The sequence below is a fragment of the Oryctolagus cuniculus genome, chromosome 11, assembly GCF_051225735.1.
Source record: "Oryctolagus cuniculus isolate XC-2025 breed Fujian yellow rabbit chromosome 11, ASM5122573v1, whole genome shotgun sequence".
NCBI classification, from domain to species: Eukaryota; Metazoa; Chordata; class Mammalia; order Lagomorpha; family Leporidae; genus Oryctolagus; species Oryctolagus cuniculus.
The window spans coordinates 110,215,148-110,241,385 of NC_142877.1; the positions used below are offsets into that span (position 1 = coordinate 110,215,148).

Sequence of the window (26,238 nt, forward strand, 5' to 3'; positions counted from 1 at the left end):
TCTGCCATTCTGCTGGGTCTGTACTGATGTCTCACTGTGGCTTGCAGCTCCCTAATGACTAATAGTGCTGAGCATACTTTCATGTGCTTGTTCATTCGGTGAAATGCCTCCTCCTGTCCTGTTTTGTTGCTGATGAATTTTGAGAGCTCTTTATATGTTCTAGTTGCTAGTCCTTGGTCAGAGGTGTGGTTTGCAAATCTTTCCTCCTGCCCCATACTTTGTCTTTTCATCCTCTTTCATCCTGGGCCTGGCTTTGACTGATTGCCTTCGTTCATTTGCTTTGCGATTTTCCTGGCCCTTGGCATTTCCGGTGGTTTTTGAGGGAACCCTGGGTATTTCCTGAGACCTTGGATCTTCCTTAGATCTCTGCTTTGCTGATTTTCTTTGACACTGCTCTGACAGGGGCAGAGTGACTGTCATCTTGTTACTGCCAGGTGAGGGAGAGGTCCAGGTTCCACCTGAGGTAGGGGCTGTCTGGCTCCCACCAGGGTCCCCTCTGTCTCTGTGGTGGGGCAGCCTCAGTCTCCTGGGCGGTGGTGAGGGTCTCACTCTGCAAGGGGGAGGTGGGAGGAACTCCTCGTGGCTGCAGGGCTGGAAGGAGCTCAAACTCCTGTGTGGACTCCACTGGCCCCCGGAAGAGGAGGGAAGGTATCTCGTTACTGGGTGGGGGGACAAAATTCTCAGCCTCTGCTTGGCCTTCGCTGATAGCATCTCAGCAGGGGTTTGGGGAATGCCCAGCTGTGGCTTGGTGAGGGTGGAAGTCTGGGCTCCCTGTGTGGCTTTTGCCGGCAAGGTGGGCCTACCATTCTTTCCTGTGGTGCTAGGCTGCAGTACAGCATCTGAGAGCTTCCCGCCTCTCTGGGGAGCTCCTTTTCTGCTCCTTGGGCTAAAGATAGTACAGATTTTCACTGAGATGTCCTTTTTTTTTAAGAATTATTTTATTTATTTAAAAGAGAGAGAGAGAGAGAGAGAGAGATCTGCCCTTTGCTGGTTCACTCTCCAAATGGCTGCAACAGCTAGAGCTGGGCCAATCCAAAGCCAGGAGCCGGAAGCTTCTTCTGGGTCTCCTGCATGGGTGCAGTGGCCCAAGCACTTGGGCTGTCATCCACTGCCTCCCAGGCCCACTAGCAGGAAGCTGGATTGGAAGCGGAAGTGGAACCTGATCCCAGATACTCTGACAGGCAGGGCAGCCTCTGGCTCTCCCCTTACCCAGGTGCGTGTCAGCACTGACAGGTGCACTGCCCGTGAGGAGCCAGGTGTGCTCCATGAGGAAGGGCCACCGTGGACAGGGCCAGATTTGGGGAGCTGAATGTTGGGGTCCCCAAAAAGTGACTGTAATTCCACATGCCCTTGATTCTGAAACCCAGCTTTTTTTTTTCTTTCACATTTTAATATTTCTGAGTTTAAAATGGATGGGTGCATTTGATGAGGTGAGGTTTGTCTTCCTCTCTGTAAAAGCTGCCACTCATTTCATAACATTTTAGGATGTTAAGAAATAAGGATCAGGTTGAAATTGGGAAATTGCTGACTCAGAGGTTAAAAGCTAGTCGAATGGCCTCGAAACCCAGTGCTTAAATGTGCCGCTCAGAGGAACACAGGCCCCTGCCCCAGCACAGCCCGCTGATCGCATACCCCCAGTTTGGAGCACGTGGGCCCCGTGGTTGGTCCATTGCATTCTGCTGGCTTCAGGGTTTGGTCCAGAGCCAACCAACCCCAGAGGATTCCCCATGTCACAGCTCCTGCCTGACCACTGGCCCAACAGGTCTGTCTGTATCTCTCTCTCTCTCTCTCTCTCTCTCTCTCTCTCTCTCTCTCTCTCTCACACACACACACACACACAAGCACACGTGGCTGCCTGACACTCCTGAGCACTGCCCCACCAAGGAGCCCTCCTGGGCATCCCGTTCATTTTGGGCGCCTGGTAGCCAGAATGAGCCACCCTGAGGAGGAGTCGTGGACAGGGCCCAGAAGAGACCCCAACAGACACCGGTGACCTTGAGGACACCGCAGGGAGTTTGTGCTGAGGGCTCTGGGTTCTGAAAGAGAAGCAGCCGGAGAAAGCCTTGGCACAGCAGAAGTTTTGGTGCTGGTGTTGGGTGTAGTACCGTAACCTTCCGCACAGGGCCCGGCTCTTGGGCCTAGCAGGTGCATGGCACTTGGTGGGTGCTCAGTAGACTTAGCAGGACGACGTGATGAATGAGGGGATGCGTAGCTTGGCTGGTGGGAGAGAAGTCTCCCTTCACTCAGCCTCAGGAGATGAGTGAATAAAGCGTAGTAGGAAGCCGCAGGTGTCTACTCCACGCCTCACCCCTCCCTCCGCCCTTCTCTCCTGCGCTTCTTGGGCTTTCATCCTAATGACCCTGTCTCCTCATTGGGCACATGTTTAAAATAAGCTCCCTTTTTCAGAATGGTTTTAGTTTTACAGAAAAATGGAGAGGCTGGTACAGAACTCCCAACTGCCCCTTCACCCGCTTCTCCCAATGACTGACAGCTTCCATGAGTCTGAGACAGTGGTTTTCCTTAAGAAAGCAATATCATTCCAGTGTTATAGGTAAGCTCTGTACTTTATTCAGATTTCTTTAGTTCTTTCTTTATAAAGATTTATTTGAAAGGTGCAGAGAGTAAGAGAGAGAGAGAGAGAAACAGAGAAATAAAAACAGGAAAGAGGTCTTCCATTGGCTGATTCACTCCCAAAGTGACTGCAATGGCTAGAGCTGGGCTGATCCAAAGCCAGGAGCTTCTTCCAGGTCTCCCATGTGGGTACAGGAGCCCAAGCACTTGGGCCATCTTCCACTGCTTTCCCAGGCCATAGCAGGAAGTTGAATCAGAAGCAGAGCAGCCAGGGCTGGAACCAGTGCCCATATGGGATGCTGGCACTGCAGGCGGATGCTTAACCTACTATGCCACAGCACCAGCCCCTTCTTAGTTCCTACCTAGTATCTTTTTCTGCTCCAGAATTCCATCCAGGATGGTGCAGTGCATGTAGTTGTCATCTCTCTGGGGGCCTGTGCACTGTGATGCTTCCTCAGACTTTCTTGAGCATTGATGACCTTGACAGTTTTGAGGAGTAGAGGTCAATCATGCGTCGTGTGGGTCAGCCTTGGAGTGAAATATGTCTGATGCTTTTGCTTATGGTTAAACGGGGCCTCTGGAGTTGGGGGAGGAAGGCGGCAAAGACCCTATGCCGTTCTCATTGCACCAAGGGCACATCCCATCTGTAGGAGTTAGCACTGTTGGTGGTGACCTTGACCCATGGCTGGGGCTGTGACTGTCACATTTCTCTACTGTACACCTACTCTTTCCCCTCTTTCTTTCTTTGGAAGGAAGCCAGCAGGTACAGCCCTCACCTGGGCAGTGGTAAGCTATGCTTCCCCCAAATCATCTTTACATAGATAGGGCTCATCAATTTGGAACCTGGCTGGCCTGCATGCGTGTTCTCTCAGGCAACACGATATATATTGAAGTTACAAGATGAGGGCAAGCCGGCGCCGCAGCTCACTAGGCTAATCCTCCGCCTTGTGGCACCAGCACACCAGGTTCCAGTCCCGGTCGGGGCGCCGGATTCTGTCCCGGTTGCCCCTCTTCCAGGCCAGCTCTCTGCTGTGGCCAGGGAGTGCAGTGGAGGATGGCCAAAGTACTTGGGCCCTGCACCCCATGGGAGACCAGGATAAGTACCTGGCTCCTGGCTTTGGATCAGTGCGGTGTGCCGGCCGCAGCGCACCAGCCGCGGCGGCCATTAGAGGGTGAACCAACGGCAAAGGAAGACCTTTCTCTCTGTCTCTCTCTCTCTCACTGTCCACTCTGCCTGTCCAAAAAAAAAAAAAAAAAAAAAAAAAAAAAAAAAAAAAAAAAAAGATGAGGGCAAGCTGTGAGTCTAGGACAGGAGAGATCTTGCCTTTCGTGCTGTATTGTGTGGGGGCCAATAGAGCTCCTTCCACAGAGCAAGACACTTCTTCAATGCTTAATAAATACCTGCTGAATTAAATTAAGCCACCCCCCCACACACACACACAGCCTCACAGAAGTATCTCCAGGCTGCTCAGGCCTCTCAATGGCCACTGGAGTCCAGAACATGGCTTCTCCTCACCTGTATCAGCCTGGATTGCAGAGCTGAGTCACCAGCAGGACTCACAGGACGAGCAGAAGAGCAGACCCAGTGGTGTTCATGACTCCATGGCTGGCAGGTGTCGCGTCTCCTCTGTCCTGTGATCGTCAGGTACTTACCGAGCGTCAGTGGTGGGACTGGCACACTGAGGGTCACAGAGATGAGGAAGTATGGGGCAACAGCTGTAGACTTTAGATGAGTCCAATTCATTTCTGTCAGGCAATAATACAGTGATACCAAACTCAGGCCTAAGACAGCCCCCGTTTCTCGTCCCACGACTTCTGTGGCTCAGAAGTCCAGGCACAGTGTGGCTAAGCTGTGGCTGCTCTGTCTTGGGCCTCCAGGGAAGACTCAAGGTGTCAACAGGATCTGTTCCTTCCTGGAGGCTTTGGGGAAGAATTGCTTCCAAGCTCATTCAGGTTCTAGGCAGAATTCTGTTCCCTTGTTTGCAGGACTGGGATCCCTTTTCCTTGCTGGCTGTTGGCTGGGGCTCACCCTGTACCCCTAGGGTGGCACCCACACCCCTCACAAGCAGCCATTGTGGCTCCTCCATCTTTATGCCACGAACAGAGCATCAGGTCCTTCCCAGGCCCCAACACCTTTGTCTTCTTCCTTGTCACTTCCAAAGTCGTCTTCTGCCCCTATTCTAAAACTCTTGTGGTTACATGGAGTTCACGCAGATAATCCAGAATGATCTTCCTGTGTTAAGGTCAGCTAGCAAGCAGGTGCTGTGGCCTGAGCATTCATGTCCTCCTCCCCCCCAAAAGTCATACATTGAAATCCTAACCCTCAAACTAACGGTGTCAGAAGGTGGGGCTTTGAGTGATTATATCATGAGGGCAGAGCCCTGGTGAACAGAAACAGTGCCCTTCAGAAAGAGATGCCAGCGAGCCGCCTTGCCTCTTCCTCCGTATGAGGTAAGAGCTAGAAAGTGCCATGTGTGAAGTAGAAAGTCTCACCAGACCTCACCAGACCTCACCAGGCCTCGCCAGCCATCGCTTCTGCCAGCACCCTGATCCTGGGCTTCCCAAATGCCCGCACTATGAGAAATGAATTTCTGTGGTTTGGAAACTCCCCAGGCTGTGGTCTTCTGTTCTGGCAGCCCAAATGGACTGATTACCCCTGCAAAGTCCCGTGTGCTGTGTAAGTTAGCGTATTCGCAAGCACAGGGCAGCTCCTGATTTTCACAAGTCCCAGGCTTAGGACATGCAGTCTTCTAGGGGCCCATCCTGGTGCCACCCATGCGGTGCCTCTCACACACGAACGTGCATGGATCTTGCCTGCACCGGATGCTGAAATGCAGATTCTGGGTCGGGGGAGAGCAGACATTCCTCCCAGGCTCCCACCCCATGCTGCTGCTGGGCTGTGAGCACACTCTGAGGGGTGAGGACTTTAGGCCACAGGAAATAAATTAATAGTGCCCCCAGCCCTGGTCAAGCTCAGGAGGGAATGTCATTGTATGAAACATGTGGTTCTCAGACTTAAGGAAGCAAGTGCCTCCCCAGAAAACTTGTCAGGGTACAGATTTCCAGGCCTCAGCCTTGAGTTTCTGTGTCAGGAGTCTGAAGTGAGACCGAGAATTTGTATTTCTAACAAGATTCCGAGTGATGCTCATGTTACTGGTCTGGGGACCACAGTTGGAGAACCACTGCCTTAAACCACGAGACAGTGATCATTTTTGTTTTTTGTTTTTTTGTTTTTGTTTTTGTTTTTATTTTTTGACAGGCAGAGTGGACAGTGAGAGAGAGAGACAGAGAGAAAGGTCTTCCTTTGCCATTGGTTCACCCTCTAATGGCCGTCACGGCTGGCGCGCTGCAGCCGGCGCACCGCGCTGATCCGATGGCAGGAGCCAGGTACTTATCCTGGTCTCCCATGGGGTGTAGGGCCCAAGCACTTGGGCCATCCTCCACTGCACTCCCTGGCCACAGCAGAGAGCTGGCCTGGAAGAGGGGCAACTGGGAAAGAATCCGGTGCCCCGACCAGGACTAGAGCCGCTAGGTGGAGGATTAGCCTATTGAGCCGCGGCGCCGGCCAACAGTGATCACTTTTACAAGCACTGAGTGAGAGGAGCACTCAACACACTTTGACTGTCACACCTGCTTGGTGCTGTGTCTTCTGGAATCTATGTACTTTAATCAGAGAATGTGGTTTCCTTTCCGTAAGCCAAGCTTTGCCCTTCTGCCTTAGGAGCCCAGGAAGTAGCTTTAGGAATAGCTTGGGGTGGACATTTGGTGTGGCAGTTAAGCTACGGCTTGTGGTGCCTGCATTCCCTATTGGAGTGCTGAATTCAGAGTGCCTGCTCCACTTCTGGCTCCAGCTTCCTGCTGATGGTGCACCCTGGGAGGCAGCAGGTAATGGCCCATGTAGCTGGGTCCCTGTGAACCATTTGGGAGACTTGGATTGAGTTTCTGGCTCCAGCTTTGGCCTGGCCCAGCCCTCGCTGTTTAGAAGATAAATTCACTATGGTGCCAAATCACTTTTTTAAGGATTTATTTATTTGACAATCAGAGTTATACAAAGAGAGAAGGAGAAGCAGAGAGAGAGAGAGGTCTTCCATCCGCTGGTTTACTCCTCAATTGGCCTTAATAGCCAGAGCTACACAGATCCGAAGCCAGGAGCCAGGAGCCTCTTTCAGATCTCCCATGCAGTGCAGGGACCCAAGCACTTGGGCCATCTTCTACTGCCTTCCCAGGCCATAGCAGAGAGCTGGATCAGAAGTGGAGCAGCCAGGACTCGAACTGGCACCTATATGGGATGCCAGCACTGCAGGTGGTAGCTTTACCCACTACGCCACAGCGCCAGCCCTGCCAGATCATTTTTTAAAAGTAGAATAGCTTGAATCAGTGACATCACTGTGATCTCAAACCCGTGTTTTGAAATCAAAACAATACTTTTTCCTTTTTCACAAGAGGAGAACTTGTTTATTGAAGAAATCACAAATAAAAAGAAGAGATACATCATCCTCTCCCAAAAAGTAGCAATTCTTCCAGACCTTTTTCTATACATAGCTGTCAATCCAAGGACATTTATAGGGTTTTAGTTCCAAAAAGACATGGTACAAACTGTGCTGCAACCTACTTTTTCATAACTCAGTGTAAATATTTTTCTGGCTCTCTTTTTTAGTTTCTTGTTTCAGTCCACTTCGCCCAAAAAAAAGCAGGAAAATGCTATGATCTGTGCATGCCTTGCGCCCTGCACACCTGCAGGTGCTGAGAGATTAATTGGGCACCAGGAAAAAACATGCAGAGCCGAGATGGATCAGAGAAGGTGCCTTCCTCCCTGGGCAAATAAGGGCAGCTGGAGTTTGGAATCACAGAACTGTTTTCCCCGTTTGGTTAATGAAAGTGATTCCGCTGAGCACGGCGGGATCTGGCCATGCGTCAGCCTGAGAATCCTGTTCATAAGAAAGCTGAATCTGAAGTGTTGGTGTTGTAGGTGACAAGACACACACCTACACACAGTCACAGGCCCAGAAGGACTTGCTAACTTCTGGAGAATTAGCCGCTTCCAGAATTTGAGAGCATTGATCAAGGTGGGTTAGGAGTAAAAACCTCTTTTCCACCCTGCTTCCCAGTGGATTAGGGCAAGACCAAACAATCGAATCATTCAGTTCTTTCGCATTCATCAGTGAGCCCACTAGAAGTAGCGGCCACATGGCACAGGTCGATCCAGGGCCTGTTGGAGTGTGTGTTCTCCTGGGCCCATGCTCTCGGAACCTGCTCTAGACGTGTGGGCTCCTCCTACTCCGTGGGACGCACACCTGCAGTGACACGGCCAAGGCCAAGGCCACAAACAGCCCCGGTAACCCGAGCTCCTCTTTCTTGGCAGAACGAGGTGATCAGCCAGCAGCTTTGCGTCATCTTCACGCACTGCTACGGGCCGTACCCCATCCCCAAGCTCACGGAGATCAAACGGAAGCAGACCTCACGCCTGGGTGAGTGGTGCCCTATGCCAGCTTGGCGTGTTGTTTGGTGGTGGGGAGACAAACAAGTTATTGCCCTATAAAAGAGGGGAGGGGGCGGTTTCGAGGGCCAAGGAGAGGTGGGCAGAGGAGTTAGGCTGCCAGAGAGCAGGTATCTCCTTTACCATGTAATCAACTGTCTGGGTGTATTACCTTGGGTATGAGGAAGGGGAGACCCGCCACCACCTCATCCCTCGAGTGAGCAGACTCGCATGTGGCCCCAGCCCACGCCTCCCCATCGCACACACATCCTGCATAGGTAGCTTCTAAAGGAAGGCCAGGCCGCGCACCATGGCCCTTACCCCGACTCTGCTGTCTAAGGCGCCCTGCCTCTCCACGCGGAGGGCGGAGCAGCCACGGCCACCGGCCTATGGTGTCCATCTGTTTACCGGAAGTCCCTCTACTGGGAACCACATAGAAACACGTGTGCATTAACATCTCACTGAGGCAGTCATTATGAAGACCGACAAATTAGCAGAGCCAGGGGTGGAGGCAGCCGTCTCTGCCGTGTGGGTATCTCGTCAGACGCCCCCTTGAGAGAGTGAGTACCTGCTGGGGCGGTCTCCACAACACAGCATAAAATCTGCTTGCCTGTAGCTATAGGCGAGGGGAAGCCTCCTCCCCCGGGATGCACAGAGATTTCTTCTACCTGCCGTGAAAAGGGCCTGGTTTTCGGGCCAAGCGTTAGGAGTCCAAGTGGGGGGGGGCGGGAGGCAGCCCTGGGGGGCTCGAAGGACCTGCTGAGAAAGAAAACGAGGGTCCTGTCACTGTCAGTGGAGTGTGGAGCCCGTGTGACTCCGTCTGCAGTACAGCAGTCCAAGGTAAGGTCACTAATGCCCCCACATTCTTCAGGGACCTGCTGGATGGGCAAGAAAAGAGTGAGCAGGGACCAGGGTCTCTCGCTGACTTCTCTGTAGGCACATCAATGAGTGAAGTAGGTTCTTTGTGGGAAACATTAGGGAGTGGTGGGGACTGTGGCAAGCTGGAGACAGGTGGCAGGAGTTCACCCTTCTCACCTGTACCTCTCTGTGGGAGGTACAGCTTTCAACCACAAAGGAGCTGGGAGGACTTCCTGTGACTAACAGAATCTCCATGACAACCTGGGTGTTCTTCTTGCGGGCCCTGCCTGCCCTGGGCGTGTGTCTCGCCCCGAGGGTGCGCTCCATGCCCTGTCTTCGGGGCACTTTCCACGCGAGGAATCCAAACCCCACCCTGCTTTCCACTGAAACGGCCCCTCTCCCCTTTCTTCTTCCAGATCCTCACTTTCTGAACAACAAAGAGATGTCGGACGTCACCTTCCTGGTGGAAGGAAGGCCATTCTACGCCCACAGGGTGCTCTTGTTCACGGCCTCCCCAAGGTACATGTGGCTGGCTCTGAAAGCAGCTGGACTGGGCCCAGGGCTGCCGCTCTTCCTGGGTTTTGAAATTCAGTCTTGGCAGCTCCTCACCGGACAGACAGATTATCTTCTCCTAAGTCAGGGATTCCAGAGGGCAGGGCTGCGGCTGGCGTACCTGACCTAGAGCAAGGCGCTCCTTTTTTCTGGGCGGACAGATCCCTACACCAGGGGCAGAGCTTGGACTGGACGTTGGCTTCCTCAGCCAGAGTGCTTGGGCAGTGCACAACCTGAGACTCCGTAGGTGGCTGTCTTTTGAGGGCCACTCTCCAGGTGTCAGGGAACAGACGCGGGCAGAAACCACTGAAGCACACAGGTCCTGACCTTCCTTGTCCCTTGCTGTGAACAGACAACAGTGTTTTTAGATTTTTTTTGTATTTATTTGAAAGGCAGAATTGAGGGAGGGAGGGAAGGAGAGAGAGGGAGAGAGGGAGGGAGGGAGGGAGCATCATCCATCTGCTGGTTCACTCCCCAAATGGCTGTAATGGAGCCAGGAACTTCATCGGGGTCTCCCACATGTGTGCAGGGACCTAAGTAATTGAGCCATCTTCCACTGCCTTCCCAGGCCATCAGCAGGGAACTGGATTGGAAGTGGAGCAGCCGGGACTCAAACAAGACCCCATATGGGATGCTGGCACTGCAGGCAGCGGCCCAACCCACTGTGCCACAGCGCCAGCCCCAGGACAATAGCATCTTGTAGCAACAGGATGAGGAAATTGCTCACCCTGTGCCCGCTAGCTCTGCTACTGCCCTGTCCCCTCCTTCGGACCTGAACTGAGGCTTGGTGGTCTCCACAGTAAAAATTCAATTAACGAAAGAAAGCTGGAGCCACATCTTAGCTTCTTCCTAAACCACTAAGGATCACCGTGCTCCAGGAGCAGGGTCTCTACCCTCAAGGGGCTTTGAGCATGGCTGAGAGCCTGGGAGGTGCAGCTGAAAGCCAAGGTCACCCCCTGGGACCGCCGGAACAGCTGAGATCCAGCGAGGAGCCGGGGGAGGGGGCGAGCTCCCTGGGCACAGAGGAGAGGGGAGCCAGGGCCCTACCTAAGCTCGGGGAAGATGCCCTGGGCCCTGTAAGCTGGACAGCATTCTCAGAAGCATCCATTCCCTCTCAGCCCCCCCCTTTGGGAAACGACAGCCCACAGCCCTGTTTATGGCTTCCGAGTTTGAACTTCCGGTTTGAGTCTAGTATGGTACCGGGGGCGGGGGGCTCATTCAGAAAGCTGCAGCCGCATCAGGGCTGCGTCTCAGAGCCAGGGACACAGGTTTCTACCATCAGGAGGGCTGAGGTTGTATAAGCCACGATGCATGTGCGAGCCTCACCTCCCTTCCTGTGTCTTGTTCAGGTTCAAAGCACTTCTCTCCAGCAAGCCGACCAACGACAGCACCTGCATAGAGATTGGCTACGTGAAGTACCCCATCTTCCAGGTGAGCCCCTGTGGTGGGCCAGAACTCTGTGCTGATGGGCGCAGGACACGGGTGGCCACCTCCAAACCTCCACGAGGGGATTACCCGCTTGCAAAAGTCCCTTGCATTGGTCCCTGTTCTGTTACTATAACAAAATACTAGAGGCAGGTGAACTTTATAAAGAAAAGAGGTTTCTTTAGCACCCAGCTCTTTTTAAGATGTGTCTATGTATTTGAAAGGCAGAGTGACAGAGAGAGAGGGACAGAGAAGGAGAGAGATCTTCCACATGCTGGTTCACTCCCCAGATGGTCACGATGGCTGGGACTGGGTCAGGCTGAAGCCAAGAGTCAGGAACTCCATCCAAGTCTCCCACGTGGGTGCAGGGAACCAAGCACTTGGGTCATCTACTGCCGCTTTCCCAGGCGCATTAGCAGGGAGCTGGATCGGAAGTGGAGAAGCCAGGATTCCAACTGGTACTCCGACATGGGATGCTGGCTTCTCAGGTGGCCTAATCAGCACTAGCCGCCAGCTTCCAGTTCTGGAGAGTTAAGGAAGACGCCGTTGCCAGCCCCTGCTTGGCTCGCCTGAGGGCCACATGGTGAATGGTGGGAAAACGTGCAGGGGCACGAGATCTCACTGTCAACCAGAAAGGCAGAGCCAGCCTGGGGTCCCCCAGTCCCTTCTGAGGGCGCACCTCCAGCTGATCCAAGGACCTCCCACTGGGCCCATCTCTTAAAGGTTCCACACACCACCCACACCACACCTCCTCCCTGGGGACCAAGCTTCCAGCACACAAACCCCAGGGGACGCTCAGACCACACCCAAACCTTGGTGTCACTGCGGTGCGTTGTGCGGGCCGCTGCAACACTGCCCCTTCCATCTGCTCAGCCCACAGCACTTCCTGCGTGCCTGCCGGGCTGGGCGCTGTGCTGGGGGCTGGAGACCGAGGATGAGGGATGCCCTCTCCCAGGGACGCAAACACGGGCAGCGGGAGCCTCTGGGAAATCCATCAGTTACAGTCCCCTGTGCAGCCGCGAGCCAGTGCACTGTGGCAGCTCAGACCAGGGACACTGGAGGAGGCCTCCTAGATAAGGTGCTGGGAGCTACGCTCAGGAGATGAGCCAAAGCAAGGCCTAGGACTTGAGAAAGGGGTCTAGAACCTTCCAGGCAAGGAGAACTGCATGTGTGAGGGCCCCGAACCGGTTGAGGCCAGCATGATCACACACAGAGGACTTTTAGGGAACCCACTGTTGTTTCCGCGTTGGTCCTACCCCAACCCCTCTGGCAAAGGGAGGCCTCTCTGCTGGCGGCCCGCTGACGTCCTGACCTCCTTCCCTTGGGGGGAAGTTGATGCGTTAATGCTGGGTTCTGGTTGTGCGGCTGCCCCGAGGAGCACCCCAGCTTCCCTCTCTCGTTCCACCACGTTGGGTCACAGGTCCTGCCCTTCAGCGACAGTCTCATGTCCCCGACTGTATTCCTAGCACTCTGAGTTCCATCAGGGCACCTAAAGCCAGGGAGATTGGGTCCGCTCCAGCCGCCGTCCCCCGGCCAGGCGTGCCTAGGACGGCATAGGGGAGCTGTCATGAGGATCGTAGAATCCCTAGCAGTCAGTTGTTCCCAGGAAGGATGGCCCATCAGGAGGGCCGGCAGGAGACTGGAGCTCCAGGAGTGGTGATGGGACAGGCTGTGCTGAGCTCCTGGGAAAGGAGGCGGGGCCTGAGCTGGGCTTGGAAGCCAGATCGTCCCTACTGTTCCCTGTTTAAAATCAGCACCCGTCACGAGCCTACGGGTGGGTCACCCAACTTCCTGGGCCTCAGGTTGCCCATGTGGCTGATAGGAGAGAGTTCAGCAGGGGGAGGAGCAGCGTGAACCAACGCACAGAAGGAGGAGTCGTCATTAGCCCATCCGGCTGGGTCTGGATGCAAATGGGAGACTAAACAGGCACCTTGGGACCACATAATACGGGCCTTGGTCGTCACGGTGCCAGGCAGGGGTTTTTCCTGCCACCCCAACTCTGGGTCTCAAGATTGTACTGTTCAGAGGGCTGAAGGAAGGCACCGTGACCTCCCAGCAGCCCCTAAAGCCCATTAAGGTGCCTAAATTTCCACCATTCGAGATGCATTCCTTTGGTTATGGTTGAAACTTGAAAATAAAGAATCCTTCCTAAATAACCAGGGACAAGGCGCTCTCCTTCTCTGAGCCTTGTTTTTAACCATCATCACCCCTAGGTCTCGGGCTCCCGCAGAGATCAAAGAGGAGAACCCGAAACCATTGCACTTGACCTCCGGTACACAGTGCCCGCGTTAGAGTGGGCTGCTGGCAGGTGATAAACCACCTCCCCACTAAGCACCGGACCCTGTAGAGGAGCTTATTTTGAATTAGAGGTTGAGGAAAGGATCAAAGAGATTTGCAAAGACAACACCAGGCCAAGTGAGCCATCACAGTGGGTGAGGGAGAGAGGAACGAAGAGGAGGCTGGAGCCCTGAGGTGGAACCACCTTCACCATCCACAGGCCTGTTTCCCCTTTGCCCAGCCCCTGCAGTGGCTTCCTGCACCCTCCCTAAAATCGCTCAGCCCTGCAGAAGGACTCTCACAGCCCATAAGCACTGGAGGCTAGAAACGCAAGGCGGTGTTGGGGAGGGGTCAGTTCCCCAGTGCTCATGAAGGGGGCTCTGGCACCGTGAAGCCTGAGGCTAATGGGTAAGCTCCTGCACCCTGAACTTGACCCATAGGCCACGCCCCATAAATGGCTGCCAGGCAGAGCAGGTGAATGAGAGGCTAATATTGGAAAGACCAGGCCCTGAGGAATCCCACAGCCATAATTGCTTTTGGCCGGGGAAGGTTTCCTGGCCACATCAGCCTCAAGTGACTGTAATGGAAGGGAAGAGTTAGCAGGCCGCAGGGACTCTCCCAGGGGCCCAAACCTTTGCCCATAAAGGAAGAAAACCCTTGGTTGTGGCTTGAAATTGGCCAGGGAGGGCTGAACCTGGCCTAGAAGGAGACTCCCCATGGCTTGTTCGCTTCCCTTCCATGCCAATGGGAGGATTTTAATAAATGAGAGTATTTGGGGTTCCTCCTCGCCATGAACTATTGAACATCACATGCAGGGGCGAGCTGGGAGCAGCAGAGGCTGCACCTGGAAGAGGGGTCCTCGGGAGGCCGTGGATGCCCCCTGAGTCCCTGCTGCAGGTGGGCTGGCAGCTGCCAAGGAAAACAGCTCAGTACCCAGCCCTGGGCCCTGGCCCTTGCGGAAAGGGCTTGTGCTAGCAGTCTGCAGGCAGCCTGGGCCGGCCCCTTGGAAACTGCATTCACCCAGGATCTCCATGCACTCAGGAGCAGCCGGTCTTCACCTTGACCGTCCAACCTTGAAGACATGGGGCAGTGTGATGGAGCGTTTTGTAAATTTGAGGGGGGGGAGCTATTTTTATGGCTGTTGGTTGTGGTGGTTTGGCCTCTATAAAGAGGGGTGCTAGGGGAATGCATTTTTTTTATTTTATTTATTTATTTGAAAGGTAGAGTAACAGACAGACAGGGGGAGAGACAGAGAGATCTTCCAACAACTGGTTCATTACTGGTCATAATGGCCGGAGCTTGGCCAATCTGATGCCAGGAGCCAGGAGCTTCTTCCAGGCTTCCCACGTGAACATGGAGACCCAAGCACTTGGGTGATCCTCCGCTGCTTTCCCAGGCCATAAGCAGAGAGCTGGATCAGAAGAGGAGCAGCTGGGACATGAACTGGTACCCATATGGGATGCCAGCACCAGAGGCAGAGGCTTAGCCTACCACACCATAGCACCGGCCCCTGCATTGAGTTTTAATAAGGCCCAGATCCCAGTCGTGGCTGAGTTGGTGTTTTAGATGCCCGTGACCCATCAAGATGGAAAAGCCCGGGTCAGCAATGCTGTGATTTCACAGCCGCCACCAGCAATGCGCCATTACCTCCACGACAGGGAGAAAGTTCCCCGAAAGCCCAGAGTCAGTGCCTGGAGATGCGGAGATGAGAGAGGAGGCAAGGATGCGTGTTTCTGTTTAAACATTGTTGCTGTTTGCCAGGCACGGTACCAGGCACTGGCGTACAGAGCAGGGCCGTGCTCCAAATAGCAGTGAGAAATATCACTGCTGGACTCGACGTGGGCTAGGGGCAGCCAGGAGCTCCCGAGCTGCTTTGGGGGTGTTCAGAACATTCTAGAACTCTCCTGAGGGGACAGGTGCACAGCCCTGTCCTGTGCACTTGAAAGAGGAGCATTTTGTGTTGTGTGAAATGTGTTGTAATAAATTCATAAGCGACATTTTTAATTACTTATCACACACTCAACTGCAGCGTCTCAGATAAGCGTGTGGGGAGTGGCAGTGTATGGCAGAAGCATTTGGGGAAGGCTTTTCAACCTCAGCGGATATTAAGGAGCCAGCATTTATTAAAGAATGCAATCAGCTCAAAAATGTTTCTAATACTCACATTCATTTGGTTCCTGTTTAGTGTGATCTTTCACGGAATCCACATCACAACTCATGCAGGAGATAATATTAACCCCAATCAACGACTGATGAAGTAGAGTCACACACAGCCTAACTTAGCTCATATCTCCCAGCTTTAAAAAAAAAATATTTATGAGGCCGGTGCTGTGGCATAGCAGGTAAGGCCGCTGCCTGCAGTGTCAGCATCCCATATGGGTGCCAGTTCGAGTCCCGGCTGCTACACTTCTGATCCAGCTCTCTGCTACGGCCTGGGAAAGCAGTAGAAGATGGCCCAACTCTTTGGGCCCCTGCACCCACGTGGGAGACCCAGAAGAAGTTCCTGGCTCCTGGCTTCGGATCGGCACAGCTCTGGCTATTGCAGCCAATAGGGGAGTGAACCAGCAGATGGAAGACCTCCCTCCCTTTCTCTCTCTCTGCCTCTCTTTTTTTCTCTCTGTAACTCTAACTTTCAAACAAATAAATAAATCTTTAAAAATATGTATATATATATATTTATTTGAAAAAGTTACAGAGAGAGACATCTTCATCTGCTGGTTCATTCGTCAGGTGGAAACAATGGTTGGGGCTGGGCCAGGACGAAACCAGGAACCTGGAACTCCATCCTGGTCTCCCATGTGGGTGCAGGGAACCAAGGACTTGGGCCACCTTCTGCTGCCTTCCCAGGTGTGTTAGCAGGGAGCTGGCTCAGCAGTGGAACAGCCTGGACTCAAACCAGTGCTCATATGGGATGCTGATGTTGCAGGCTGTGCCACAACACTGGCCCCATAATCTCCCAGCTTTTAATGGCAGAGCAAATCAGAAACTAAGGCAGTCCAACCCCAGGCTCCTTGCTCTTAACCACTGACTGCTGATGTCCAAGCCCAAAGGGGCTGTAGAGGACAGCCCAATCCAAGCTCCTCATTTCACAAGTACCAAAAAAGGGGCTGGAGCCAGCCTTTAGATTCTGCCCCTGAGAGCTGGGAAGGTGAAGCCAGTTTGTCATACAGGCAGGTGCAAGAGAACAGAAATGGTGGAAAGAGGCACAAACTGGAGAGTGTAAGCACCCCCTAGAAATTAACACCTGCTTGTCATGGGAGGTGGTGACAGCAAATACTTCCGTAGGCCTCATTCCATGCCAGGGAGCCCCGTTTACAAAGCTCAGGAACTTTGTGTATCTTTTGGGCACCCTGGGTCCCACAGAGAACAGCTGGGTGTGGATCTGTCCCACTGTGGGTGAATTGTTGGAGCCCTGGACCCTGATGGCTGCTTCCTCTGGGGTCTTGCCAAGTTGTAGTAGGAGCCAGTGTTCCCCTGGGATCCTGAGTTGCCCTCAGGGACCTCAACAAGAGGCTTTGAGTCACACTGGGCTGTGTGCCTGGAAGAGTGACCTGCTGGTGCAGGCCTTTAGACCACACCATGTGTACAGCCTTGGGGGCAGGGAAGCCCAGGGCGATGGTCCCTGCAGTCATGAGGAACAGAGCTTAGGGTGGTTTAATTTGGCATGCGACCAGGACCCAGAAACTGTGGGGAGACACCTCGGCAGGCTGCCAGGAAAGCTCTGGCCCACAGAGCCATTCCCAGTGGGACGCCCCCCCGTGTGGCAGTGGGTATGGGCAGGTGGAGTCAGGCAGCTGTTGGAATGGATGCTCCAGAGTTTGGCAGGTGACGCGTGGCTCTGCCTGTTCTCTGTCTTGCAGCTGGTCATGCAGTATCTGTACTACGGCGGCCCAGAGTCACTTCTCATCAAAAACAACGAGATCATGGAGGTAAGGACTCGATGCGGCTCCTGGTGGGCTAGTGGCACCTCTGCAGCCTTGGCCAAGTCCGCAGGGACCCCGCAGGGCTTCTGTTTGGATGAAGGCTTTGGGCTGTTACACCTTCCTGACTCCCGAGTCCTCCCAGACAGGAAGGACTTTGAGAAGGAGCTGGGGTGCAATGAGTTCACCTAGTAGCCCTGAGGAAGACACAGTTTTAGATTTTACTAAACCTAGGGGGAGGTGAAGGAAATTGAAAAGTGAGAGGCTGGTGCTAGCTCTGAACACAGCTGGGGCACGAATGCTATCATCAAAAAATATCCTCTCCCTTGCCATCAGAATTGTATACTATGAACATGCCTCAAATCATAACACTGCCCAGTCTTCCAAGACGTAGAGGCTGTAAGCAGGTGCCAAGTCTACCCAGCCTCACTGAAGTGGCCCATCCTTTACCCACACATCACCCTCTGTCTGCCCACTGAGTGTCCCATGCCCCGTGGCAGCCTAACCTCCTCCAGGGGCCTTGCTTCTGCTCCCTTCTGTCCATGGCCAAGTTTCCTCCTGCTCCTTTCCAAAAGTGGAACTCTTATCAGGTTTCCTGATCAAAGGCGGGAGCTTTGAACCAGAAGCCAAAAAACAAACAAACACACACTTCAACTACCCTCTGCAAAGGAGCTGGGATCAAACATCTCAAACACAGCCCTTGGCAGAATAAAGATTCCCCACCCCGAAAGATAACACCATTCACACTTATGTCTGGACATAGCTTTAGAGATTTTGGGGTACCTCTTGCTGCCACAGGCATACATTTGGTTCCCTTTGCCAACCACTCCTGCCACCTTCCCCACCACAGTTTGTCACTATGCCTTGTCCCTCTGACATCGCCTTTGCACTTTAAAATAACACACACACCCCTCCACCTGTATTTCCTCCAGCCTGGATGAGGGCTTAGCTCCCTGCAGCCCCCTCTCCCTGCGCTCCCCTTCCCCTAACAGGCTCTCTCTGTGCATTTTAGCTCCTGTCTGCAGCCAAGTTCTTCCAGCTGGAGGCTCTGCAGCGACACTGTGAGATTATCTGTGCGAAAAGCATCAACACCGACAACTGTGTGGACATTTACAACCACGCCAAGGTAACCGGGCCGCCTCCTGCCACGCCACCCGTCCCCGCACACCCGGGCACTGAAGCCAGGAGTTCCCACTGTGGCAAAGGCACCGAGCCTGGGCAGGGGTGGCTTCCTGGGGTCCGCTGCCTGCTCTAGAAATGACGTCCCTCCCACCCCTCCCTGCTCTGCAGAGTGTGGGGAAAGGAGGAAGCCAGGAGCTGTTTGCAAACAGAGCCTGCACGTTCTCACACACACGTGATGCTCACTGCATGCAGATTCCACCGCTGATGTCACTGCTGCGAGTCTGAGTGACATCCTGGGTGGAAGGTTCTAGAACAGTGGTTCCCAAAGTGTGATCTCCAATTCAGAAGCATCAGCACCAGGGACCTATCAGGGAGGGCACGCGAGGCCTCACGAGTGCTCCAGGTGGTCCTGATGCATGTTGCTGGGTCAGAACTGCTGTGCTAGATAGAACCCTTTCTTGTCAACACTGACCACACGTGAGCATCGCCCGGGTACCCGCTTACCACCCCCAGCCCAGGGACCTGTCCCTGCTGGAGCCTAGGAAGTGGCATTTTTTTTCTAAGCCTCCCAGGTAACTCTCAGATATGGTCAAGGTAGAGAACAGGTGAGCAGCACTGGAGGGCTCCTTGGAGTCTATGACCACCTCACCTCCAATGACCGCAGCAGTAGCAGGGAGCCCAGGAATCTGTGTTTTTAACAAGCTCCCTGGGTGACGTCAGTCCTAAGGCCCAACTTCACAGATGCTTTCGGGAACCACAGATTGCATCCCGTTCACTTTCCAAATGCAGAGGCTGGCACTAAGGAGAATAAAAATTGTCCGGGTGCCACTTCATTTTGTTTCTTTTTTCATTATTTTATTTTTTATTTATTTGATAGCAGAGAGAGAGAGAGAGAGAGAGAGAGAGAGAGAGATATCTCCTATCCACTGGTTCACTCCCCCAAATGCCTACAACATCTGGGGCTGGACCAGGTCAAAGCTAGGAGCCCATAACTTAATCTAGGTCTCTCATGTAGGTGCCAGGGACCCAAGTATCTGAGCCATCACCTGCCACTTCCCAGGGTGTGCATTAGAGAAAGCTGGAACCAGGAGCAGAGCTGGGACTCGAACCCAGCCACTGTGGTGGCCGGTGGCCCACGCAGCATCTTCACCTCTGTGCCACATGCCAGCCCTCGTTTTGTTTCTTCTGCCTGGCACAGGAGGGTTAACAACTGCTAGGGAGGATCAGGGATTAGTTTAGGCAAAGTAAGTGCCCTTCCTGCGCGCAGCAGGAGCCCAGTCCACGGGCCACCCATGTCCGCAGCTGTCCAGAGTGACCACTGACACACATAATGTGGTCATTGTGAGGGAGCAGATTGTGCCTGAGACAGGACTTGCCGTGTCCCACCAGCACCTTGCACGTGCCGACTCCCGTGCTCACGGCCGTGTTGCGTCCCCTTTTCAGTCCACCTCACAGCCCTGTTGGCTAAATGCTACCCTTGCGTTGCGTCACCAGGACACGGGCACAGAGAGGTGAAGCTCACTCTAGTGCTCAGAGGTTTCTTTATTGTGGTCAAATAGACATACATGTATCACTGGACCCATTTTGGAGTGTAGGGTTCAGGGCAGGCACATTGTTGTACAACCAGAACTTTTTCATCTTCCCAAACTGAAACACTGTATCCTTTCAACATTAACACCCCCTCCCCGGCTCCCTCCCTGACCCCAGCCCCTAGGAACATGACTGGCTTATGTCACTCAGTTTAATGTCAGCAAGGCTCATCCGTGTTGTAGTAGGTTGCAAAGTTCCCTTCCTTTTCAGGGCTAAGTTGTATTCCACTGTGTGCCTCTGCTATGTTGCACCTGTTCACCTGTTGATGCACACGTGGGTTGCTGCCGCCTTTTGGCCTTTGCAGATACTGTTGCACGAAAGTGGGTCTACAGATACCTGCCCAAGACTCTGCTTTCCACTCTTTGGACTCCGTATTCAGAAACAAAGTGCTGAGACTGGAACCCAGAGGTGTCCCACTCCAATGCACAAGTTCTTAACCCTGTGTCTACTGTCTGACCTCATGTTTGAAAGGGTCCCAATTATCGCTGACAGTCAAGGATGTTCTGATTGGCCATCAGTTTAAAAAGAAAATTCAAGTCAGTCTGCATCACACACAGACATGCACACTGTAGGCATTCTGGGTAGGTGAGGGTTATACCACAGTCTGGTTTCACGGCGGTTTTTCTTTTTTACCTGAAACTGGTGCAGAACTCCCAGAAAGGGAGCCAAGCAGCCTTGTGGTCCTTGGTCCTCCTCCCCTGGCCACAGTCACTCGAGTTGCACATAAAGGTGGCGCTCTGTGGTTTGTCACCTGTGCAGCGAGGCCCCGACATTCCGCATCCCAGCCTCCTCTGCAGGGAGCATGTGTCGCACCTCTTGTTATTTAATAATGCAGCTGACACAGCGTGAGCGTTGCCTGGGAACACCTGTGGCAGAGGAACAGGCTCTCATTTCCGTATCAGTACAGCCAGGGCGTGGCTGTTACAAACACCGGCCTCCACCTTCCAGGCAATGTCCCGGAGTGTTTCCCAAGCAAGCATCTGCCCCTCTGGGATATCTGTATGGAGGACAGGGCTGTAGGAAGGGCGCTGAAGCACCTGCTAATGAGCACGCAGCGCGTGGATTCACCCTGGCAGATGGTGTTGCCGACTGAGGCAAGTTTAGTACAAGAGGTGGAAAAGGAAGAAACCAACAGTTGGTTTGGAACCTCCAGGAAATGCAGGCATTTCGGTGCTAACAGCCATGTTCCAGCGCCAACAAGGCCCCCAGCAACATGATCTTTCTGCTGCACCTAATTGCTCAGGACAGCTGTGGGGTTTTATAGAGGTGAGAAACAAAACCCATAAACATGCCCTGAGCCATCTTTTTTTCCTGGCAAGGCTGTCTTGGGCCGTTTAGACCCTGGGACCTCTGCTGGCCTTATTCTAAGCTGGCTCAACAGTTTGAACCTCAGCTGATGCAGTGCAGCTACTCAGTGGCGTAGTGTGACAGAAAGGACACCGGTGTGCAAAGCAGTGTCACCGGCAAGTGTTTACTGAGCATCTGTTATTTGCCAGGAACAGTGTTCATCGGAATTTCCTAATACATTAGTAGGGCATGGTCTCTGCCTCCGGAATAGGGATTGTGTAGGGCAAGAGTCAGCACAACGATGTTCTGTGATGACCAGATGAATATTTTCAGTCTTGTAGGCTGACCAGTTACGGTTGGACCTGCCCAATTCCACCATTGTGGTGCAAAGGCAGCCATAGACTGTAAACAAATGGTGTGGCCATGTGCCAATAAAACTTTATTTACAGAAACAGGTCAGGGCAAGGGGCAGATGTGGCCTGCAGTTTGCCAACCTCTGGTCTAGGGGGCTCCAGTCCCAGTGCTATCAGTAATTAGTCATGGAGAGCTAATAAGGCGAGTGGCCGGTATGGAGTCACCATTCAATAAATCGCTCCAAGTGTTATGAATGAAGTGTGTGTTCTGCTTATTATCCTGCACTTGCACTACCTTGTGCTGTGTGAGATGCATCCCCAAAGCAAGGGGCAGGTAAGCAGAGGAAGGGCTGAGGCTCTCTGTGTCCACAGCCTCAGACCCAGCAAGTCTGAGCCTTGGTGTGGCCACCTGTACAATGAGGCCTCGCACCCTGTCCCTCCAGGAGCAGGGTTCACGCTGCAAGGATCACAGCGTCCCTGGGCTCTCTCCCAGCTCCAGGAGTCTGTGCCTCGGTGTGAACATTCGTGTGATACAGAGAGCGCACTCACCATGATCATTGATCAGCCACTCAGAGGTGGCACATCCCCCTTCTGGGTCCGAGTCAGCCCGCACAATCCTCCTGGGTCAGCCCCACTCTGTTTGCAGCCTGGAAAGCTGATGCCCACAGCCACGACTGCTCTTGCACAGGCCAGGGGGTGGAGGAACAGGCTCCATCCTTGACCTGGGAGGGGTGCACAGGGACACCCTCAGGGTGCGGCTACAGCAGGGAGTCAGGACCCTGTGCGCATCCAGCTGACCAGCTGTGCGCTGCTGTGACGGCTGCAGACGGCCAGGGGCATTCCCGAGGCGTAACGGTCTCCCCCTTGCTCTCCACTCCCCCACAGTTTCTGGGCGTCACAGAGCTCTCGTCGTACTGTGAAGGCTACTTCCTCAAAAACATGATGGTCCTCATCGAGAACGAGGCGTTCAAACAGCTCCTGTACGACAAGAGCGGCGAAGGCACGGGCCAGGATGTGCTGCAGGACTTGCAGAGGACGTTGGCCATCAGGATTCAGTCCATCCACTTGTCGTCGTCCAAAGGCTCCGTCGTGTGAGCCGCCCGGTGCACCCAGCGCATCTGGCACACCTGGCCGTTCTCTCTCTGCATTCTCTTCACCCAAACGCAGACAGATTCCACCTGGCGGCGGTTTCTGGCTGGGCCAAGGAGCTGCCTCTGTTGCCTCGGCTTCTTCTTGAGGGAGCAAATTCAGCTCCCGTGTGTTCCTGTTGAAAAGCAAAGGACATCCCACTGGTCTGCAGATCCGGTCAGAGCGTGAAGGTCACCACGGGGCAGCCAAGCGAACCCCGATCAAAAGCGCCCCTGGGTCTTAGAGCCCGGTGCCAGGGACCTCCCGTGGAACAGCAGGACCGAAGCCTAGAGTCCATTCAGGTTCCAGGTGGACAATTGGAGGACTTAGCTGTGACCCCGGCAGGCCTCGGCTGACACAGCAAGGACCCTGCTGGCTGCCACTGAGCCGGCGCCGAGCACGGTAGCAGGTGGATGAGGCTACTGCCGGTACCGAGGAGTAAACCTGACATGTTTTTAGGGGTGGGAGCTTTTTAAAACGTTCAAAACATAACACAAACAGGGCAGTCTTGTAGTTTAAAATATATTTCTAAAAGTGTAACGGTTCATTTTCAACTGAATTGTGTTTGGGGATCTGTGTTTCAGGGTTGTTTTTTTGTTTTGTTTTGTTTTTTCTTTCTTTTTAAACAGTGAGTCACAGGTCCACAGTATAAACATGCATCCGACAACATATTACTGATATTCTCTACAAAATGAAATAATCTTGCCTTAGTGATTATGGTTACACAAAGAGGTGCACTGCCAATAATTATCTCTTATTCAGTAGTTGACAACAGCCTGCATGCTAATTGTGGCTTCGGGGTGCCAGTAAAACACCCCCACATGACAAATCACGCATTTGCATGGGCCCAAACCTGTGAACGTTGTGTGTGCTTCATTTTTGCCAAGGTTAAAAAAAAAATAACACAACAAAAAAGCAGTTTCATCACTTCTTGCTAAAAGTCCATTTGGTGAAACTCACGTATCCGTTTCTTTTCCTAATTAACGAATGATGCTGGGATGCTTCTGCAGAAATGCACTCATAGATGATACTAAAAGGGGCGGGGTGGGAGAAGCACGCCAGAGAATGTACTATTAGTCCCAGAGTTTTCTCTGTATTTCTCAGAAGATGTTCATAGTTTGTTACTAGCCAGAGAGTATGACTCTGTTAGATTATTTTTAAAGACATGTATGATGGGCTGGAATCCTTCTGTATCCTGAGATTGTACAGTAGAGGGCTGTCTATAATGAGAGTTTATATAGACAGGATTCCGTTGGCTCTGCCGTATATTCTATATATATAAGCAAAAGAGATCGGTGAAGTGCCACAATAATTCCAAATAATGTTTGAGTTGCCGCCTCCTTTCTCGTCTTTCATTTGAACCCTGCGGGAGAACCGGGGAGAGCGACTCTTAGTCTCTGGGATGGCAACGTTTTGCTGATAACTCTATTTCCCAGCATGCTTTGGGGAAGTTGTGCCAGACCCTTGATCCCCAGGGGGCTGCTGTTCATCTCCCGTCCTCGCTCCCTGCACCCTTGGCCAGAGGACCCATGTCGAGTCCTGCCTCCACCACATGTCTCTGCAGTGGTGGCTTCCCTGGGATGCTGACCGCAAGGCCTCCCTTCCACGTGGCCATGTGCAAACCTCCCCAGCCCCGACCATCAAACGAGGAAGGAAGGAAGGCTGCCCCTGGAGGAGTCCCAGGAGCATGGAGGTCACAGCGCCCGCCTCCTCCACGCTACTCGGGTTTCCCTCCCTGCGCCCTGCCTCTCCGTGAACTGCGGGCCCTATGGCGGGTGGGCGGCGACTCCCGCGGGGCTGCTGTCAGGGTTTGGTGTGCTTTCTATGCCATTAAAAGAAATGGTTTTCCCAAGCCGGGCATCGTTTGTATGGTACCCGGGAGCCCCTTTGCCCAACAGGTGCAGCTGCAGAGTGTTGATGGGTGTCAGAGAGGTTGACAAATGCGGCTCCGCAGAAAGTTAAGGGGATGCAGCCCCTGGAGAGATGGGAGCTCTTGTGCTGGGGGTGGGGGTGGGGATGACCAAGCTGCGGTGCCCAGTACACCGCACACACGTGTAGGTGACACCTGCGGATTTCTTTCCCATCTGGCTGGGGAATTCCTGCTAGGTGCCACCTTCCGCCATCTCGCCTGCAGAGAGCAGAGCTCAGCTGTCATTTGTGTGCCCTGATGATGGCTTTCTGGGGGCTGGGAACTGGAGAAAAAACAAGAGATCACAGCAGGGTGTGCCCACTGCCTCCAAACGCCAGCAGGAGTTGGTGCTGGGGGAGGGGGAGGGTGGCGGCAGCATTCAGGCACGGGGGTGGAAGGCCGGATCCCAGAGAAGCGAGCAGCTATCTTGGGTGTCATCGTCCCTGGGCTCAAAGTGCCCGGCTGCTCTCCGCTCTGGCTCCTGACCCAGCGTGGACCAACCGAGGCCTTTGTGGAGGTGGATAGCCCTGCCCATCCCGGAAAGGCCTAGCAGGGGTGGGAACCCAGCCCACGGGCTGTAGAAGACCCATGCAGTCGTGTGGTCTGACCCCCTGCGAGGGCAACTGCGAGCGAGACTCCAAATTCAGTAAACCTAGAGCAGGATAATTCCTTAAGCTGATCATTTTGTACGGCTCCCAAATGACATTATACATATCCAAACGGCGTTTGGCAGAAATAAGGTTCCCCACCCCTGGCAGCCCCTGGGACCCCCCCCTCCCAGGAGCCAATGAGGCCAAGAGTGAGCTGACATGCCCCCCTGCAGAGAGCACCTGCTCACCCCTGCTTAGTGGTTGGAGTCTGTGTCTCCTTTAAGAAGCAACCCAAGCCAGCAAGTGCCAGGGGCCAGAACTGCAAGCCAGGCCAGGAGACCAGAAGGTGGGGTTAGTGTTGGTGGCCTGGGGGTGCGAGGACAGAGCCACTTGATGTATTCTTTTCAGGATGAGACAGCGAATGCTGAGGCATCTGCCTTTTACACCTCTGACACCTGGCTCTGACGTTCAGACCTCAGCTCAGCACAGCCTGTCCCAGCCTGTCCTGAGCATTTTTGGGGAAGGGGAGAGCCTGTCCACCCACCTGCCTGCACAAGCTCCCCTCCAGCCTGCCGCTCACAGTGGGACCCTGGAAGGAGGGAGCACAGAGACCCCAGCTTCACTCCCATGCCCACCCCCAAGGTAATGGGTCTTACACTCGTGTATGTATGCCATGCCTCCAAAGAAGCCTTCCCCCAACACAGAGACCAGGGCATCATGGGTGCCCGCGATGGAGGGGCCCAGGCAGAAACCAGAAGCAGGTGCATCCCGGCATCGGGGCGGGGGTGGAGGAGAGAGGACCTCGGAGGTCTTGTCTGCCCTGAGAGGCTGTGATTCGGTTTGTGCTCTGTGTTCTCAGATGCAGCGTTCAGAACTCATGTTGTTTTCTCCTGCATGGCCCCGGGCAGAAGCGTTGCTGCACCGGGTGCTGTCTTGTGGAGTCTGTCTCATCACACAGCACTTTGCTGACCTCAGGCGGTGGGCATGAAAGGTGCTTGGAGGACTCTCTCGTGTCCCTAGTTGTGGCTTCTCTAGAATTCAGGATTCACCCCCCTCCGCACACCTTGCATTTGCCACCTTGAGTCCCAGATGAAAGTCACGGAAATACTCATTTCCTGCTATTTCAACCTTCTTTTTCTTAAAAACGTTATAGATTTTAAAGGCAGAGAGACAGGGAAAG

The 26,238-nt window shown here is 53.7% G+C and overlaps 1 protein-coding gene across 6 annotated transcripts in view; it reads left to right on the plus strand.

Moving 5' to 3' along the window:
• The window catches only part of ABTB3 (ankyrin repeat and BTB domain containing 3), a 295,803-nt gene extending 271,915 nt beyond the window's left edge, over positions 1–23,888 (plus strand). For all 6 annotated transcript variants that reach the window (XM_051846041.3, XM_051846043.3, XM_051846042.3 and 3 more), the window contains 6 exons: positions 7,934–8,039; positions 9,322–9,424; positions 10,807–10,888; positions 17,020–17,088; positions 18,092–18,205; positions 22,317–23,888. In XM_051846041.3, coding sequence (XP_051702001.1) covers positions 7,934–8,039; positions 9,322–9,424; positions 10,807–10,888; positions 17,020–17,088; positions 18,092–18,205; positions 22,317–22,526 — 684 coding nt within the window. In that variant the 3' untranslated portion in view covers positions 22,527–23,888. The remainder of the gene's footprint in view (positions 1–7,933; positions 8,040–9,321; positions 9,425–10,806; positions 10,889–17,019; positions 17,089–18,091; positions 18,206–22,316) is intronic.
• Positions 23,889–26,238: the final 2,350 nt, after the last annotated feature.